This window comes from Tenrec ecaudatus, chromosome 3 (assembly GCF_050624435.1).
Source record: "Tenrec ecaudatus isolate mTenEca1 chromosome 3, mTenEca1.hap1, whole genome shotgun sequence".
Lineage (NCBI taxonomy): Eukaryota > Metazoa > Chordata > Mammalia > Afrosoricida > Tenrecidae > Tenrec > Tenrec ecaudatus.
The window spans coordinates 158,281,721-158,302,600 of NC_134532.1; the positions used below are offsets into that span (position 1 = coordinate 158,281,721).

Below are 20,880 nucleotides of genomic sequence, written 5' to 3' on the forward strand. Positions count from 1 at the left end.
CTGGTAATGAATATTTGAAGTTCCATAGGGGGAGTGGGGAAAGGACAGACAAATCTGTCTTAGAGGAAGTACAACCAGAACACTTCTTAGAAGCAAGAAAGGCAAGACTGTCTCCTGTACTTTGGATATGTTGTTAGGAGAAGCCAGCCCCTAGGAAAGGACTTCATGTTTGGTAAAACAGAGAGGAGCTAAAATGAGGAGGATGCTTGGCGAGTTGGACTGATCCAGTGGCGGCAACAATGGGCTCATTGTGAGGGTGGCGCAGCACAGGGAGGGGTTTCTTTCTGTTGTTCATAAGATCACTGTGAGTCAAAACAGATGCAATGACACCTGACAAGCAACAAAATTAGCCTAAGTCTTCGTAGATTAATAAAAGTAATATATAATGAAATATAAATACTTCAATCCAAAATTCATATAACTACTAAAAAACAAACATGCAGAAAGCTGGACATAAAGCTCGGCAATCTAGTGCCATAGTATCATTTTAACAACTAGAAAAGGCAAGTACTTCAATAAAGAATTTTTCATATCTCTTCAATCTTGGGAATACTATCAATCTAAGATTAGTATTAAAAAGGTATACTCAAAATATCCACAATAACACTCCAAAAGATATGATATCCTAGGGGAAAACAGCTCAAGTTAATCCATTGGATCTGAGAAACTTTTCTGGAACATATTAAACTTTAGAAATTTTTAGGAGTATCATATCCAATAGGGAAAAAGGAAAACAACTCTTATGTGTGAGTTATTGATATGGGCATTCCAGACTGCTTAGATGTTGTTGAATGCGGGCTGACCACTCCAACTGGTGGTCCCCACGTACCACGAGGTAACACTGTCCTGTCTACTCCTGGCTCATATGCGTTTCAAAGATGTTCATGACGTTTGTTAGTTAATTATAGTCTCAGCAGTTGGAAATTTGAGATTTCATAGCAAGTATTTCCCACCTCTTTGGCAGCATAGGTCCATTTTTCTGCATAGTTTTAGGGGACGTCTCTTGGCGTTTGTGTGTTGATTTGCCGGAAGAAAACCTTAGAAGAACGAGGTTATGGGACAAACTGTGACCACTGTAGTTCCAATTGATTTCATGGCTGCCACTGACCCAATCTTATTCTCCTAGCCCCTCCCCAAACCAATTCTGGGCTTCTTCATACTCACCTATGACCTTGGCAGGTCTGGTTGGCTTCCCTTGGGGCATTCTGAGATGAGGTTTCCTGCAAAGGAAAACAACCCATGTTTGCCAACTGGGTGCCACATGATTCCTCCCTGACCCCGCTGTGTAAGCCCAGTAAGTCCCTGCTGCTCAGTATTCGTTACTCTTAGGAGATCTCCTCTTCTCAATTAGAAGACTTCTGCCTGGTTGACACTGTTTTGGTGGCTTACGTTTGGCATGTAAAGGCTCTATTAGGCACATCAGAAAATGCAACAAATCTCCTTTCTCCCCCAGGAGAGTCCATTTTGATTATTTAGAGATATATCGTTAAATAGGTTATACTTGCACCCATTCTTTACTGTAAATAAATCATCTGATTGAGCGAAGTGTTCTGTCGAGTCAGTGATCTGGGTCCACTTCTCCTATAACTCCAGCTAGTATTTATGAGTGAAGTTGTGGGGAGAGCATATAAACCCATAGAATAGATTCAAACATGTGGAAAGAGAATTACTAACCTTTGCATGATAGACAAGTCCAATCTAATTAGCTTGCTACTACGTGACCAGTGTCATAGGGTGAAGTCTGTGTCAGGTTTTATATCTCAGGAAAAACCTCAATGGATTTTAAAGAGTGCTACTGATTTGCATAGCAAAACCATGAAATGCCATCAGTTTGTATAGTTCAGATGTGTATCTGAAATGGTGGCACCAGATTGTTTGCAAAAATAGACTTTTTCCTTATTTTCTCCCTTATTTTCTTTCCTCTGTTCATTACCGCCACCAAGGTTAACAAGTATAACATCAATATGAAGTCAACCTATGTTAATATTCCTTTAGTTGTACAAAAGTATAAACAGTTTAAATTGTACTTTGACCAATTTCCAATATCTCACCTATTACTTGACTGCTGCTGACATTTACTTCCTGACAAAAATGAAAGATGATATCGTTTGAAAAATGATTACATAGTTTCAAAACTTGCTAAATATAAAATAATCATCCCAAAGGTATTTTTAAAATACATTCTAGAGAGGAAACCATATTAAATTTTATGACATAATGCCATTTATAAGTTGACCGACCCAATTGCCAGCTAGTAGATTCTGAGTCATAACAAGTTCTAAAACAATGTACAACTACACCCACAGTCTCCCAAGCTGGAGGAGCAGTCTCACTTTCTCCAAGGGAGTAGCTTGCAGTTTGCACCCCAATGCTTAACCCATAGAACCGCCATGTTGCTTGAAGTTAACTTAGATGCAAGGTATTTGTTTCCAAGATCAAATTTACTTGAAAAGGAAACTGATTAGATTATTAATAACATCACATATGAAATAGCTTATTAGTTGGTTTTAAAACTAATTATCTTTATGTATTCACAACCAGTGGTTGCTTAGTGGAGAAAAATTGTATTTTAAAAAAATAGGCTTTAATGAAAATTGAAATAATTTATAGCAATTTCTGAAGAGAAGAAAATTGCAAAACATATCTGGTTTTAAATATACATTAATAACTGATTTTACTGCATACCCAAAATATCACATGATTTAAACTGTTATATTGGGATTTTTTTGGTTACATATATGTCACTAAGAGAATACCCACTGGTCTTACAGCATGACAAGTTCTATATTGAACAGCTAATAGTAATAAAAATTAATTTTCTATTAATATCTAATAGAAAGAGTACTTTTCAGAGCAAATATTCTTATAATTTTAATTTTATTGAATTTAAATTTTTTACTTCAAAATCTCAAAAACATGACTATAAAAAAGCATAAGGTAAGCAGGACAAACAATTTGGAGACAAAAACAATGGAATCGATGGTTCCAGGCAATATGGGAGAAGGGGAGGTGGGATAAAGGAAGTGGGGGCAGCAACCAACTGGGGTATAAGGGAACAACAAGTGACTAAAACCAATAGAGAGAAGGGCATAGGATGCCTAGTGGGGCTTAAGCAAGGGCAATGTAACAGCAAGGAATTACTAAACCCAGATGAAGACCGAACATTATGGTGGGACAAGAGGAAAGTAAGAGAAAATAGAGGAAAGAACCAGGAGGTAAAGGATGTTTATAGAGGTCTAAATACAGGCATGCGCATATATAAATATTTTTATATACAATGAGAGGGAAATAGATATATGTACTTATATCTATGTGTTAAGAATTAAGGTGGCAGATAGACACTGGGCCTCAACTCAAATACTCCCTCAACACAAGAACACTTTATTCTAATAATCCAGCATTCTGGGATGCTCACCTTCCCAACACGATCGCTGAAGACAAAATGGGTGCATAAGCAAATGTGGTGAAGAAAGCTTTTGGTGCCCAGCTTTCAAAAGATAAAGTGTCTTGAGTCTCAAATGATTGAAGATAAACAAGCAGCCATCTAGCTGAGAAGCAACAATGCCCATATGGAAGAAGCACACCATCCTGTGTGATCATGAGGTGTCGATGGGATCTGATATCAGGTATCTAAGACCCAGAACAAAATCATACTAATATGAATTAGGGGGTGGTAAGGAGTGGCGACCCAAAGCCCATCTATAAACAATTGGACATCCCCTCACAGAAGGGTCACAAGGGAGAGATGAGCCAGTCAGGGTGCAGTATAGCACTGATGGAACACAAAATTTACCTCTAGTACTTTAATGCTTCCCCACCTCCTCATTATCATGACCTCAATTCTACCTTAGATTAGACCAGAGCATGCACACTGCTACAGATAAGAGCCCACAACACAAGGAATCCAGGATAGATAAACCCCTCAGGGCCAACCATGAGAATAGAGATACCAGGAGGATAAGAGGAAGGTGCAGGGAAAACAGGGGAATTGATCACAAGGATCAACAAATAACCCCCTTCTGGGGGGATAAACAACAGAAAAGTAGGTGAAGGGTGTAGTAAATATATAATCATTTATCAATTTGAGGATTAAGAGTGTAAGAAAGGAGTCTAGCTTGTCAATCAGATCATAGCCAATGAGACCTCTGTGTGGGCATGGCCTTCTCCTGAGAATTCTGGGAAATCGGTACTTCCTCCTTGGAGTCAGAAGATACCTCTCTCTCTCTGCTACTCCCTGGAGACATTGCCGAAGACAAACCACAAAGACACACAAGACCTGAGAAGTCCCAGAGCGACCCCTGCCATCACTTAGATGCTTACAACGCCACTGGACCCAAGGACTATCTACCCACTAGCTTGTGATCATCCTGCATTTGACTTCATTGCATGTGTTTCGTGAGTCAGCAGAGGACTTTAAAGATTGGTATCGGACATATGGGCTAATATCAGACTTATGGGCTTGGACTAGACTGGGTTGGGATGTTTTCTCAATGTTCAATTCCTCTTGTATATAAACCTCTCCCTTATATACATATGTGTGCTTATGAATTTGTTTCTCTACTCTACCCAGATTAACACAAAGGGTGACGAGAACAATATAAGATATGAAAATAATAATCCATAATTTATCATGGGTTCAGGCGGGAGGGAGGGTGATGGAAGGAGGTTAGGAGTGAGGAGGAGAAATGAGAAACTGATACCAAAGGCTCAAGTAAAAAGAAAATATTTTGAAAATGATGATGGCAACGTATGTACAAATGGCTTGACACAACGGATGCATGTATGGGTTGTGATAAAAGCTCTCAGAGCCCCCTATAAAATGATCAAAAATTTTTTCTTTTGTTGGAGAGATGACTATAGGAGATCAAAATGATGAACCTGACCTGAACTGTTAAGACATTGTTACTTAATCCCCCCTATGATACACTTTGAACTTGATATGGTTTTCACTACTTTGTGTGTGTGTTTTCATATTGAGATTTATCTCTGATGTCATTGTGGGTATCCCTCTTGAATTATTGTTATTTGTTTTGTTTGTTTTTCTGTTTTTCAGTTTATGAAACCCAGGATTGATGAGCCTATAGAGACAAGTAGAATGAGGGTTCTAGGGGGATGGTGGGGGAAGGAAAGAGGAGCTGATATCAAGGAGTTCAAGAAGGAAAAACATGTTTTGAAAATGATTGTGGTAGCAATTGCAAAATGCTGCTTGATGGAATTGAACTATGGGATGGTCTGAGATCTGCAAGAGCTCCCAATAAAATGGGGTTTTTTTTGGGGGGGGGGCGGATGCAGAGAAAAACCTTTACTTTGCTATTGATTATAATGCTTCAAACAAAATTTGGTCTTTAGATGAAAATTAAACAAAGCAGGAAATGAAATTTTGTGAAAGAGGTCAGAAGTAGGGCTTGGTGATATGTTTGCTAGTGAAGCAATAGAGAGCAGGGATTCAAATGACACTTTTAAAAAATATTTGATTATCATTTGTTTGATTTCTAGTGAATATAAACTTTTTTCAAAATATACTTAATTTTATTATAAATTTTGAGTTAGCATAAATTATTCCTTTATTTGTTGACATCATATTATTTTTGTCTCTCAATATGTGTGAACTTTTATTACATATATTAATATTGTTATAATGGTTGAAAACATGATTTTTACTTACCTCTTCATTGTTTATGTTTATTTTTAAGTAAGTTAATTGAGAATAGCATAATTTATATTATTCTTGATTACACATATATTTATCTGTTCTTGTATATTTTTTATATTGAGTCTTTGAATACCTGTCAAGTTCCTTAATTTAGCTGCATCGGTGGTCTTCTGTTAGAACTGTTATTTTGTGTTTTTCACATGATGATAGAAACTGTGCCCTGTTTCAAGCTATAAGCAAGTGCTGATTTTCCTCACCCTTATATGTTCCTCTCACACATCTCCTGGACTCTAGCCAGATTCTTGAAATCTTCCATCTGGATATTCTTTACACACTTCAAGTAAAAGAATCACCCCTATAATGCACTCACCCCCCGAATCCCTGTCCACACACACTTTATACCTGTTGGCATTCTCTAGCCCTATAAATGTGCGTACTTGAAGTTGACAGCAACTACCATCTGATCTGATATGATATATGATATGATATGCTAGACTTATTTTATTTAAAATACTTTCTTCAACTATTTATCTCTATCTTATAAATGTCTCTTATAAATCTTATTTATCTCTATCTTATAAATGTCCCATTTCCTCTTCATTTGCCACTTAAATTATCCAGATTCCAATTCTTTTAATTTACTTCAAATTCTTTCAAATTATCTCTGAACATTTGCTATTCTAATAATTATGTTTATCTTTTTATTATCAAATAAACACTAATGTATTTGTGGGGAAATATAATTAAGATGAATTAATTTAAAGATATATTTATAAGATTTTGGAAACTATATGCACTTCTATTGGTTGAGATATTATTAAATATTTATTTAAACTTTAATAATTGAAGAAAATCTGTATTATGATGCTTATTAGCATACATTAATCTGGTCTAGAATGATCTATCTTTAAAGCAGAATTGATCTCACAAATGTTTTTCAAACAGTCTCACAATTAAACTAATATTTTATAGCTACAGATTTATATTGAATATAAATGTTTGTAATGCCTGTATTATTCAATAGTCATTCTAAATTCTAGACAGAAATCAGTAGATGATAATAAGTATCCAGACCTTGGCATTACTAAATGAGACAGTTATGCTAATGTAGCCTTTGACATATCCATCATTTACCATCCAAAAGACTGTTTTATAAAATTCTAGTGTATTGCTTGTTTTAAAAAATGTGCTTCAGCACATATTTTTCATTGAAATGACATTAACTTTTCTTAGAAATCACTAGTAAATTCAATGTCTACTTGATTACAGAATGCAAGTATAAATAAAACACAAACTGTATATTTTAATTAATTTAAAAAATCACCCCACTAAAATTTCATATAAACATTATTATCAGTTATGTTTCTTATGATGAAAGCGTATTTTCAATATTGAAATATTGCAGACACACACATGTGTATATATATATCCACTCCCATTGGGTAGAGTCTGATACCTGTGATCCCATAGTACAGAGTAGAGCTGCGCCCTGGAGTCTTCAAAATTTTAAAGCTTTAAGGAGGCTTAGAGCCTTGACTTTCTCCCTCAGAGCTACTGATGGATTTGAACTGCTAATCTTTCCATTAGCAGTTCAATGCATTACCCACTGTGCCTCCAGAGCTCCATGAATAGGAATATATGTGTTTATATATCTATAGATAAAACCTACCAACTCATGTGTATATGTATAACTACATATGTAAGTGTGTGTGTGTGTGTGTGTGTGTGTGTGTTCACCCACACCCAAATAGCCCTGGTGTGGAATTCATTCCCAGTCATTCACCCAGCTCTGTCTTATAGGACACAGAACTGTCATCAAAGGGTTGCTAAGGTGACAGATCTTTTCAGAGGCCAACTTCCCACAGAGAGCAGGTGGTGAATGAAGCCACTGGCCTTTCGATATGTATCTATATGTACTCATAGGTCTACATCTATATTGAATATATTTATATATTTGATATATACATATATTCTCATAAACATTTCCTTTAGCAGTGAATAGAAATGACATAGGATGTTGGAGACCGTAATTGCAGTTGCTCTTCCTGAGAGAATAAAAGGATGAAAGTTTACCGTGGGCATTTCTGAAATCGTGCTATACTAAATTGCTGTGCTGGTTGCTCTTTGCTCCATACAGGTAATTAAAGCAGTAGAAGAAGGCTACCGTCTACCAAGCCCCATGGACTGTCCGGCTGCTCTCTACCAGTTAATGCTGGATTGCTGGCAGAAAGATCGAAACAGCAGGCCCAAGTTTGAGGAAATAGTCAACATGTTGGACAAACTGATTCGCAACCCTAGTAGCTTGAAGACGCTGGTCAATGCATCAAGCAGGTAAGAGGCGAGCCTGAGGGATGTCCCTGAATGTAACTAATACAGGTTGATGTCACAAATATATTTCATAAATATGATTTTCTTGCATTTGGTCATCTGTTTTTTCTAAACGATGTTTTTACTTATTTTAATAGAATCTTAAGTGACCAATATAAAGTGCTGACATATTTCAAACCAGAAATCTTGTGTAGAAATTACTCTCTAATTTCTTCAGGATTCATTTTAGTGTCTGTCCTAGTGAATGAACCTGACAACCCCTTCACTGGGCCTTCAGGTCCTATGCACACAGCTACTGTTCTGAGTGAGATAGAAATGTACTTAAATAATGATTCATTTGTGTGAAGGATTCTTTTCCATTTAATCTGAAAATTACAAAATTATCCTCCTGCAAAATGTACTATCTTATTCAGTACTTGAGAATGTACTATACTTGAGACAGTTGTCTATTTTTATAATGAATAATATCATGAAAGTATCATATGTAATTGTCAATTATAACAAAATGAATGAGAAATATTTCATTGATAAAGTTATACAAAATTCTGTGATTCTGACATTACATTTTTTTACTGGACATAAAATAAGTACAAAGGATGAATGATTTTGCAAATGCTGTTCAGGTATCATTGATTTTCTACAGAAACAACTGAAAAAAGATTGTAGTAGCAATTACTTTTTATGTTCTTTCCAAAATACCTGCTTTTGAATTATTTATTATCATAGGAAAATTCTGTTTATCTCATGTGTTAGTCTGGGTAATTTAGAGAAACAAAATCCACAGAAACTCATGTGTAAGAGAGAGTTCTTATATAAAGGTTAAGAGAACATCCCAACCCAGTGCTGCCCAAGCCCACAAGTCCAACATTAATCCATATGTCTAACACCAATCCACAAAGTCCTCCTCAATCTCACAAAACACATAATCTGATGCCGACTGCAGGAGGAAAACCCAATTAGTGAATGTGTAAGCATCTCAACACTGACAGGGGTCCACATGGCTGCTCCAGCACCCAGGGCTGCATCGGGGTAGGTCCATGTGGCTTCTCCTCAGGGATGTCTTGCAGGAAGTGAGCCTTGCCAGCTGAAACAGGGAACTAGCCAAGGCAGCTGCATCCTGATCTGACCATCACAAAGCAAGAGACCCAAGAAGAGAGGCGAGGCTCACTGAGCCTTTTAACCCCACATGTATTTATTGGACAGGTTGGCACAATAAACTACCTCATCTCACATCTACTAATTTAATTAGGTTGCGTAAGAGAGGTTGTCACAAATGGACTTGAGAAAAATAAAATCAAATTGTAAATGTCCTACTTTTTAATGTACATCATCTGCATTATCACTTCACTTTTAAAGCAGACTGACATTTGCAAAGAAATTTTATGTTTTCTTCTGGCCCATATATTATATTCAGCTTACTGGAGTGGAAATACACATACAGGGTTTCAGAAAAACAAATTTAACTAACAATAGTCTCAATACCCATTAATGTTTCTTGGTCATCTACCAATCTCAGTTTCAAGCAATAGCTTCGAGTGCATTGTTTCTCTTTTTGTCTCTACCATGTCACAAGTCTTAAAAGTCAATTAATGAAGAACATGTGTTTACTGGTGACAATTGTGTACAAAATGCTCACATTTTGTGTCTGTCTCCTTGTGTCATTCATTGGCTCTGTGCTAAGAACAGATCATTGAGCAAATAGACACAGGCTGCTACTTATCTTTATCTTTATCACTGTTAAAGGAGAGAGAGATTGAAAAATAAAATGTTTTTATAATTGTTATAAGAGCTGTAAGAGAACCCAATAAAATGATTTATTTTTTTGAAAAGCTTTTTAAAAAATAGTTTGGATTTGGTAGAACGAGTTCAAGTAGATTTCCGGAGGAAAACTAGAAGGCTAGAGTAGTTTTGTAGGTCAGATATTATGATTTCTTGAACTAAAATGTTATGAAATAGCCAGATGGGCAGCATCCAAGAAGTAAAAATAAATAGTGCACTAATAACGTGGATAAAGAGACTTAGAAGGAGATTAGAGTGGATGGCTGTATCATATGCGAAAATGGAAAGTAGTTTAGGATATTTGAGTTACAGAAAAGGAGAAGAATGTGAGTTTAGATCTAGTAGGTAGTGTGTATCTAATTGATATGAGAGGCATATTGCAGATAAAGGGGGGGGTTGGTATGTGATGCTGTTTGAAGTCATGACAGTAGATAAATTTTCCTAAAGTGGGATTTTCCCTTACAGCGAGAAAAGATAAGAAGCAATCCTGAAGCCCTTCAATTAAGCTCAGCAACCAAGGAAAATAGCAAAGTGTGGGAAGCCAGGAGCATACTGCTAATGGTGAAGACACTGATTAGAAAAGTATTTGAAGTAGACAAGCATAGACACGTTCTGATTCTGATTGAGTGCTTCTTGAAATTCATTTACCATATAGATTTTTAACTGCCTACAGAGTTTGGCAAACTGGGTTATTACTTCAACAAGAGATATTCCATAGAATGGTATTTGAAGAAAATTAATTGGAGTACACATGATATAAAAAAAGATTAGAGAAGAAAATTTAAAAAGACTTTTTGTCTTGTATCTTGTAGTTGAAATTACTCATTTTGATGGGCACTTAAATTGTTTCCAGTGTTTATTTTCATTAGAAAACAAATGAAAATTTACATATACATGTTACAGTGTTTCCTTAGGATCGTTCATTGCTGTGGGGTCATTTCTTACTCTTGGGGAACCTACCCTCTAAGACAGGGTAGAACTACACCTGTAGATGTGCAGCATTAACTTGTTAGGGAGTAGAAAACCTTTTCTTTTTCCCGAGGAGGGGCTGGAGGTTTTGAACTGCTGACCTTTTGCATGGCAACCCAATGCAAAACTATTATACCACCAGGGCTTCTGGAGATGCAGTTCTTGAAATTGTAATCATAATTGACCAAAGAATATGAACCTAATATAGTTAAGAGTTGATGCTATTGCTTTTACATGTGTATTTGAAGCTATGTTTTATTATCTATATTCTCCCTTCTCTAGATAAATTAAAAAGTACCCCCCTATGTAGGAGTATACATTTCTAGGTAAATGGCTTCTACATATACAAGAAAAGTATCCTGAAGTAAACCAGTGTTTTAGGTAGCAAAATCTAGATGCAACTGATTTTGCATGGGTTATTCTGCATATACACCTATAGTAGCACTTTAAATTGTGCTTCCAAAGAGGCCAATAGTTAGAAGTCAATATATGTAAATCACACAAAATATTAGCTAATGATTTCTTTGCAGAAAATTTCCATTTTTACCTATTATAAGTCCTTATTAATATGGATTAAAAAACTCCCAATAAGGTGATTTCATGTCCTCCTAAATTTTATTTTCCTTCATGTTAGCATTTGCATATTATTGTAGACCCAAAGATCCATTGCAATCACCTAATGTTACAATGAAATCTAGTATAAAACATTTTAAAATGTCATTTTAATATTTATGTTTTATGTATTTTAGGGTATCTAATTTATTGGCAGAACATGGGCCCCTGGGGTCCGGGGCATACAGATCAGTAGGTGAATGGCTGGAAGCGATCAAAATGGGCCGCTATACGGAGCTTTTCATGGAAAACGGATACAGTTCAATGGACGCTGTGGCTCAGGTGACCTTGGAGTGAGTAATTTTTCTGATAATTTTTACGTAGTTGTTGGGACAAGGAAACCACTCTGGATGGGGGCCAGGGAGATCAATTAACTGTGTCTACATGCGGCAGCTTTCAAAGAAGCCTCCTCTTTTTTAAGCCTGTGTTGTTCATCACTGCATGGTTAATGCGACTTGCCAGTCCCTTTGCTTCTTGGCTTCAGAGGTTAGCATTTGAGTTTTTTCAGTAGCAGCCCCGTGACAAAATACTGGTATTATGTGCTGTGAAAAAGATGTTTTCTTGACAAAGTTTTTATACTGGTTATCTATGTTATATGAATGTAAATACAAAACAAAACAAACTGTGAGCACAATTGGTATGGCTAGTTCTGTTTAACAATAAACAATTAAATATTGTCTATCCTCAGTGAATATCCAGGTCACCACAGTGTAAACAAAGCTCATGAGGTCAGGAATCTCATTGAAATCTCCACGTGGTACACAAGGTAGCCTGAGGCACAGGGTATTTTTGATCCTGCCTAGGATTTCTTTTCAGTACAATCTCAGTGGAACCAATTGTGCCCTTTTCTGTTTGCACGTTTAAGATACCGTTTATGACTTCTTATTCGATAAAAATCACTAGATGTTAAGCACTAAATTATTTATGACTGTCAGCTATTTGTATTTTATTATAAAATCTGTGTGTAATTATTTTAGCCTAATATGTGTTATTTGTGGAAATTAACTGTATCCATTGTAGTTTCATCTAGATTATGTTAACATGAATAATATTTTAACCTCTGGATTTAATGATAACATACTTCCAATTAACCACAAATTCAAAGGTTAAACTATTATTGTAAGTACTAGAACATTGTAAGCTATACTAAAGCATAAAACAACTGCCTTTTTTCCGTTATTTCACATAATGTGCACATTGAGCAGTTTTCTGTCAGCATGTCTATTGTTACAGAATTCTTCTATTCGCTGTCAACCCCCACAATAGGGAACAGGGTACCGCCATTTAGCACTGGTTAATGTCACATTCTCAGCACTCTTCTTCCTTTACACTTATAAAAGTATAGACATAAAATTGCCACTCAGTTTTCTCTTTATTTATGAAATCCCATTGTCATCATCACCACTGAATCAGCCACTTAATCACACATATGCTTTAACTATTATTTCTTAGAACACAAAGGACTCATTTGTGTTATATTTAAAATAGTAAGCTGAAAAAATTACTGATAATTTACAACTATTTTTGCATAATTGCTTTTTAATTTTTCAGTAAAATGATCATTTTAATTTATTAAATTCATTTGTCATTTTATATTAAAATGATACTGTAGGTATTTCTTCTACCCAATGTCAGATTACTTGTAATATACATAATAAAATTATTTGCACTAAATGACGTCTCTTCTTTTATTAAAATAGCACAAATTCACATATGTATGTTTTCTTCTCTCTTCAGAGGATATTTTGAATAACAAAAAATGGTTTTATATTAAGTGTGTGTGTTTCACTTTATATCTTTGGGGCCCTAAAATATAATAATGTGGTATATTTTAGCACTATGCTTTCAATCTCTTTTTTTCCCTCTAATGTTTTTCCCCTTACTTTTCTCTCTGACCCTTCCTTAAATTTCCTTCTTTTTAAATGTTTTGTTTCAAGTCCTGAAATCCTCTTCTATATTTTTCTGCATCTCTTTCCTATTCTCTACTAATTACTCTCTAGTAAACCTTCATCAACTTGGTTCTGTTTACTCTTCCCATCTTTATTAATTTTATTAGCCTGCTGTATTGTCTTCACTTTTGTAGTTTATCTCCTTATCCATTTGTTGAGACCAGAATTGTGGGAAAATGCCAGACTTACTGACATCTTCTTGTTCAGAGAATATGACAATGTCCATTAAGTTGATTGTCCATGAATATCAATTGTTTCAGATTCCCGGAGTTTATAGGCATTGACATGTTCCCTTACAAAAAAGTGAGCCAGCAAATTCTAACTGCAGGGAATTTAACTTTTTGGAAAATCCAGTGTCTTTAAACAGAGGAACAGTTTATGATATTTTGACATTTTTCTCATTGGCTTGAGCATATTTGCCAGAGTGCTACCAACTGGCTTACAAAATCAGGAGGAACAAGCGGCTTCTTTTGGCCCTTCTGTTAAAAAATGCAAGCATTGCGAAGGAAAAATTGTCAACAGAACTGTGACATTAGCAACAAATAAAGAAAAGCTCTCAAAACGTCCTGTTAGTGAATTTTCACACATGGCATGTACCTAGAATTTAAATGCTGATTTTATGGACTCTGTATAATACTATTAAAATAATAAAATAACATTGTCAAAGTTATTATTAATATATATTACAATCTGGAATAAAATACAGTAAAGTACACATAATGGTAAAAATGCTTAGGAAAACACATCAAAATAAATTAAGGAAAATGATAAAATTGTCTACAATTACATTAAAATGCATTATAATTTATATCACCCAGTTTACTTTTATAGAAGAATAAAGAATGCAATAATTTGGTTTAAAATTTCCACCCTACATGTTTAGTTTTGTTTCTAAATTTTTCTAGCACATGTATGTATACCTTAATATGGAACAGAAGTGAAGAAATTGGAAATTCTTAGAATAAAAGCATGTGTAATAAAAGTGGCATTCAGAGTTGACCATTTTGCTTGATATGTTTTCTCTTTTGCTGTCGCAATACTGATGTAAACTATACTACCATGTATGATGTGTACAAGTATAATTAATGAGCTATTATCCACATCTGTAAGCTTGTATTAAATTGAAAATTGAGTCAAAAGATTGGGATCAAGACAACATAGCAGCTATTTGTGAGACTGTCAACTTTTGGTTATTCAGAAAAATGAGCAAAGGTCACAAATTAATATACTCGAATATTATACAAGTTATGATATAGGTTTTAGAGGTTGTCTTTTGGGTTATTATTTATTAGGATGGGTCTCACATCACTAAAATGAAGATGTCTCCATATCAGAACCAAATTAATTTCTTAACTTAACAATAAAGTCATTGCATATAATTAATTATATAATTATTTAGTGCATATAATTAATTATGCACTAAAATAGGCAGAGAATCATGTGTTCTCCTCTACACAAGATGAAACTCCAGCCCTAGCGCTCATGATGCATCATCCATCGAAAAGAATAACAAAGCCATGGTTAAATATATCTCTAAAAGTAAACCTCATTTATCTGTGAAGCAAATATACATATATATATACCATTATCATTATTCTTTTAAGTGATTAAGAAATGCAACTAAAGATGCAACTATAAAATTGATGTCTGAGAATTTAGTGAATAGCAATTCACCTCTCTTCTGTCTTCTTCTATCACGTCAATGTTGATATGGTTAAAATTTAGTGATATGCCTAAAAGGTGTACAAAGCAGAATGTAGGAAAATGGGTAAGACAGCGACGTCCCCCTGAATGGGTACAATAATTCCTGAACAACCAAGACCAGGTTTGAATATCAACTAGAAATCCTTATTTCCTGTCTTTTTAATTCTGCAGTTTTATCTTCAAAATACGTGTTTTTTACATAGTTTGATATTATGGATTTTTTTAATATCAGAAGGTAATGACACATAATGGCAATTCATTATATTTTCTGATTTTCTAAAATTAATTTAATATGTCTGTAGCAATACTATTCTCATATTTATGTTTGTAAGCCTATTCTGAAATAGTCTATCATCATCAGTATTGACCTGAGCTATTGCTTATGATTATAGGTTTTCATGAAATAACAGCATATTATTTATAAAGTGTGATACTCTTGTTTTTATTCAACTGTAAAATTTACTTTATACAAAAATAAAACATGTAAAATAGGAAATCTTACACCATTTCTAAATATTTGAAGAAAATAATTTCCTCATTAAAGGAAGCAACTTCATATTAACTAGTAAAATATTTTACTTTTAGCAAATTTCTCTCACATTATTATTATTACTAATTTCCTTATTCAGTATTTGCTTTATGTAATAAAAAAGGAATTCTTGGAAATTACAATAACCATGAGACTAAACTACTTAATAGAAAATGTTTTAATTTGCTTACCAATGTTGGAATAAAGATGATTAATCATTATTAAAAATCGTGTGCTAATATTATTTTAAGCCTCATTTATAACATCATTAGAAAAATATTTCAAAGAAACAACTTTGCTTTTCAGAATATTGCTTTCTAAAGATAAATAATCTTGTTTCTCTCAAAGGATTTTCACAGTGACAAATCACATGGCATAAAGATACATATACATTGATAAAATAAAATCACGCTTCACTGTAAATATTAATACATAAATTTGACGGCCTTTGAAATCATATCAGTGTGTAAAATTCATTGCTATGTATTATAACTTCATTTATCCCAGTAAGAAACAGAAAAAGGGAGCAAAACAAATAGTTACTTGATGAGTTTATTTGATTTCCATCATGAGGATCCACTCGATTTTTAATTAATATTGTAATAAAAGTACATGTTTAGTTCACTGGGGAAATTAAGAGGAATTTAGCATTAAATCTAGAGGTATGAAATGTTCTGACAATGAACAGATTTAACTCGCTCATAAACATGAGTTTTATACCTGGGCTTCTTAATAAAATACAATTCCTCAAAGTATTTTCTTTAACATGTCAACAACACCATGAAACTAAAATTAAAAAAAACAGTGGACTATAATCATTCTTATGATAATGTTGTTCCAGATAGCAAGGCTATATTTGTATCTCATGCAGTTAAAAAAAAATGAAGTGAAATCTAAAAGTTGGAATATAAAACAAACACACAGCCATCCACAGATGCATGCACACTTTTTAAATTAAAGCTCTGATACTAGATATGCAGTACTTATATTTTGAGGAAGAGAAAATCTGTTGATCATTTTCTTAAAATTGTTCAGAATAAAGTATAAGGTAATTTCTAACAATTTAATTAATAGGCCAAATGTGACTTGTTCAGTACACATACAGTCCTTAAATTCTGGGTGAGGGGGTCTATACATGTGTCAGTACTTCCAAACCTTATTTCATCAAACCTTATTTGTCACATATATGTATTTAAATTATATATATATAATGTCATTTTGTTCCTAATCACTGAATTCCGTAGAAGAATTTGAGTATTTTCAGATTAAGGAAGTTTCCATTTTATCCTCTTTTCCACTGGCTATAAGTCCAAAATTTGCCAGGGAATACTTATGAGTACCTACATCTATATGACTTATGAATAACTTACACGGAGATGCACATGGATTTTAATTACAGTAGTTAGTCAGCAACTGCTCTGACTCTTAAATCGGTTTACCCTAGCAGCAAAGGAATGTGTTTAATTTCCTTCATTAGCTACCATCTTGTAGGATTCTGAAGACATGAAGTTTAGAGTCTACCACTTTTTCACTTTACAAAGGGATAGATTTGCACATTGTTTGACGAGCGTTGCTCAAGATCACCTCTCTCAGAATAATGAGAAAATGTGACCACGGGCTTTGGTGTCAACTGCCTGGGCCATGATATCTAGCCAAGTGGTTTAAAGTACCCAATATTCTATTTCTTGGTCAAAGGAGATTTAAAGGCGAATGTAGTTGAAAGAATTATTTGTCCATACTATAGAAAGAGGTTGTCTATTATCACTTTTTTTTTTTTTACAATAAATGACATCGTTTCCAACCAGGTAGATTTTGAAACCCAGCTGCCATTGGCAATATCTGGAGGCGTTCTGGTTGCCAAAAAGAGGCCTGAGTGACACTGGAAGCCAATGAGCAGAGGAGGCTAGACAGACGGTTGAGCCTCACACAACGCGTGGGGCCATGCCCTGTCAAAGCGAATTCCCCGGGCATAATGTAAACAGTACTGAGGCTGATAAACCCTGGTTTAGGAGAAAGAAAACATAGCAAAAGCCTCTTGTTATACTTTCTCAGAAGTTTAATAATTCATATTTACATTTTATAGATATGTTTCTTCCGTATCAGTGGACTCTAGTCATTTGACACTTACAGATATTCTCATAAGCAATCAAAGAAAAATAAAAGAGAAAAATCAATCTAAGGTACTGTTTGAGGAAACAATTTTTTTGAATACCAATAAACAGACGAGATAATCCATCCATCCAATGTGTGCTTTCTTCACGCAGGGACTTGAGGCGGCTCGGAGTGACTCTTGTCGGTCACCAGAAGAAGATCGTGAACAGCCTTCAAGAAATGAAGGTGCAGCTGGTAAACGGCACGGTGCCCTTGTAACGTCATTGCTCATTCCCATCTTCACGCAAGCGAGCCTAGATTCAGTGCTCAGCTGCTAACCACAAGGCCCGCAGCCCCAACAACCAGCTGCTCCCAGGGAGAACGCTCCATCAGTCGGCTTCTTGAATCATTCCAGCCTTGGGAACCGTGGGCCAGTTCTACCCTGTCCTGCGGGGTCTCTGTGATCTGGAATTGACTTGTCAGCAAGCGGTTGCTTTGGATGGATGTTCAAGTGAACGACTCTGCACTTTGTAAACAAGCCCTGAGATTTATTTTAAGAAAAAAAGGGAAAAAAGGGAAAACTCAGTGGTTTCTAAACTTTAAGACAGCATTTGTCTCGGCCTCAGAATTTGTAATCAGTGTTTTACTAAAATTTCTTTATCGTCCACTCAGTGTGTTCATTTTTCACGAAGAAATGTAACCTGCATGGGAAAAGACCGTGAGACTAAATATTCAAACAACACCCTCCCCCGTACTTCTATAAAATTTTGTACATGAAATAAATACCTATATATAGCACCTTTATTGACTGGATTAAGGCAGCTCCTTTCAAAACTTCTGAGGAAGATGTCCAAGGATTTACCTGAAAGGAAACATTTCTAGCCTTTTGTAGGCGATCAAAAGCTGCAGTTTACTGAAGTTTACTTCAAATCTTAATCGTCTACTTAAGTGTATTGAGCAATATGGGTAGATTTTTCCTAATAGATACCTTTTTTGTAATTTTAAAATGCTGTTACACAGCGATAAGTTATAGAAACTAGTGTATAAACATGTTGCTTGATCAAGAACAAGTACAATACAGGGTGTATATTTATTTTTCTGTGTTATAAATTTACATTTAGTTTGCTCTTCTAGAGACATTTAGGGTATAATACTGTATATATTGTATAATTTGCAACACAACTAGAAACCAATTTAGGTTGGAAATGTGAGTGCGTGTGTTTGCACCTGTGTACATTACCATACTGTCTGTAGAGTTTTGTGTCTCCATTTTTGCACAGACAAGTTTCCAGAGTGTACTATGAATGAGGTGAACAGGGAAGCAGGAAAGTAAAATTTCACACAAGCTTGTGTCTTTTTCTCTCTCATGTGTCCAAAAGCTATGAAATCTCTTTATTCTTTAACAGGAAATGTCTATAAGATTAACTCCCCTATGGCTTTTTAAAACACTCTCTGGTATCTGTGACAGCGCGGTTCTTTTAGCCATTAATCTTGTGCCCCTGTAAGAAATCTCACCTCTCTGAATCCCAGAAAATATCTTGTCAAGCAAAGTTGACACCAAAGGGCACCTTTTCAGCAGGATGCAGAAGGATTGAAGTGTGCGGCGTCCTGTTAATGTCGTGAGCTCCAGGCACATAGCACTAAGCATTACCCCTAGGTGTTAATCCTCGTCACCATTTCCATTGTGGCGCAGCTCTGGAAATGCTGACAGCGGGACAGCAGTGGAAGGATGACAAATCATACATATAGAGTTCTTCCCACATTCTCTAGTTAAAAACGCAATCAATGTCATTTGTGGATGGAGCTTTATTTATTTAGTGATTTCATCTTTAACTCGGTTACATGGCATTTTGTTTGCTTTGTTAGGCCCTTTCAAAGTATTATTCATCGGCTTGCTTAAAGAATACAAGGTATATCTTCTGTATGTGTTACATCCCACACCTGGTAATGACTAAGAATTAAGGCACAGATTATACAGAGTGTGAGACATGATACAAAAACTGGACTTCTTTATGACAAAATCAAAGTTTGTATTCTTACATTCCATATAAATCATGCAATGTCCGTGATTATATAGCTATGTGTGTTAGGAACCACAGTGTTTGAATAGACTACAGGCAGCTCCTGATTATCAATGGCAAAATCTATTAGAGTAGTCTGGGTTGGTGAAATCCATAGGAAATATACCTGCATTATAGTGATCGCACCATGCCTCCCTCTTGATCAGTTGTTTACTTGAATGTACAGCACCCACAAGAAAGAATTTCTAAGTTATCATCTCTTTCCACTCTATATAACCATTACTTAAGCAGGGAAATTACGGTTTACTAAAACAATAAGCAAAAGAGAAATGAAAAGAAATCATCTGAATTTTTTTTCAAACCATATACTTAGTTCTGTTAGGGCTATATTGTATATCTGAATAGATCCTTTCGCACTTTGCTTCAAATATGCAGCATTACGTCTAGTGCAATATGCAAAGAAAGTATGTGAGCAAAGGGGGATCCAACATTGTCTTCAAATTACAGCAAGTATACATCACTGTTACTAAAGGCACGTTCTTTTCACATTAATGAGCCGACAAAATTAAGTGAACAATTCTCTGTTTGAAGCAATTACAGATTGTGGTGTAGTTTATTGAATTTTTAAAATTAATGGATCTAAATAATAAAAGTAAAAATTAGTGACATCAAAATAAGACTATACTTAAAATCTTAAAAGAAACTACCATATAGTTTAGATTTGGGCACTAATCACACTTGATTATGCATCATAAAGATATTTAAGAAACTATTTTCCAATGTTACATGCTAAAAGATTAGTAGAAAGTCATCTTTTATTAGATGTATTATTTCAAATGTATAATTAGAAAGGAGAAAACAAATTTTTTCCCATAAAATAAACCTTTAAGTTAAATTGTTTTCAAATGTACTTATTTCCTTTACAATTTTGATTTTTACTTAGAAAATTAGTTGAGATCAAAACTATATATCCACATAGCTTTCTTGCATAGCTCAATTTGGTTCAGACTTTCTATGGAATACAGTGATGAGATTAGAAGGAATAACGAGACTTTCTCATAAATTATTTGTACAACTTTGGATATTTCACCAATTGTAAAGTGTCTTTATTTATCTATAAATGTGATAAATAGGACAAGAAGAACCAAACTCTAGTGAAATTCAGTGAGTTCACAACTCAGGAAAGTGGTTAACAATTTTTTTAATCCTGGTGGTTTATTTTTTTGTCACCCATCAGTCTACCAA

The 20,880-nt window shown here is 34.8% G+C and overlaps 1 protein-coding gene across 9 annotated transcripts in view; it reads left to right on the forward strand.

Moving 5' to 3' along the window:
* The window catches only part of EPHA5 (EPH receptor A5), a 378,384-nt gene extending 360,382 nt beyond the window's left edge, over window positions 1-18,002 (forward strand). For all 9 annotated transcript variants that reach the window (XM_075544946.1, XM_075544949.1, XM_075544947.1 and 6 more), the window contains 3 exons: window positions 7,791-7,984; window positions 11,479-11,634; window positions 17,788-18,002. In XM_075544946.1, the coding sequence (XP_075401061.1) occupies window positions 7,791-7,984; window positions 11,479-11,634; window positions 17,788-17,893 (456 nt within the window). In that variant the 3' untranslated portion in view covers window positions 17,894-18,002. The remainder of the gene's footprint in view (window positions 1-7,790; window positions 7,985-11,478; window positions 11,635-17,787) is intronic.
* The last annotated feature ends 2,878 nt before the right edge of the window (window positions 18,003-20,880 follow it).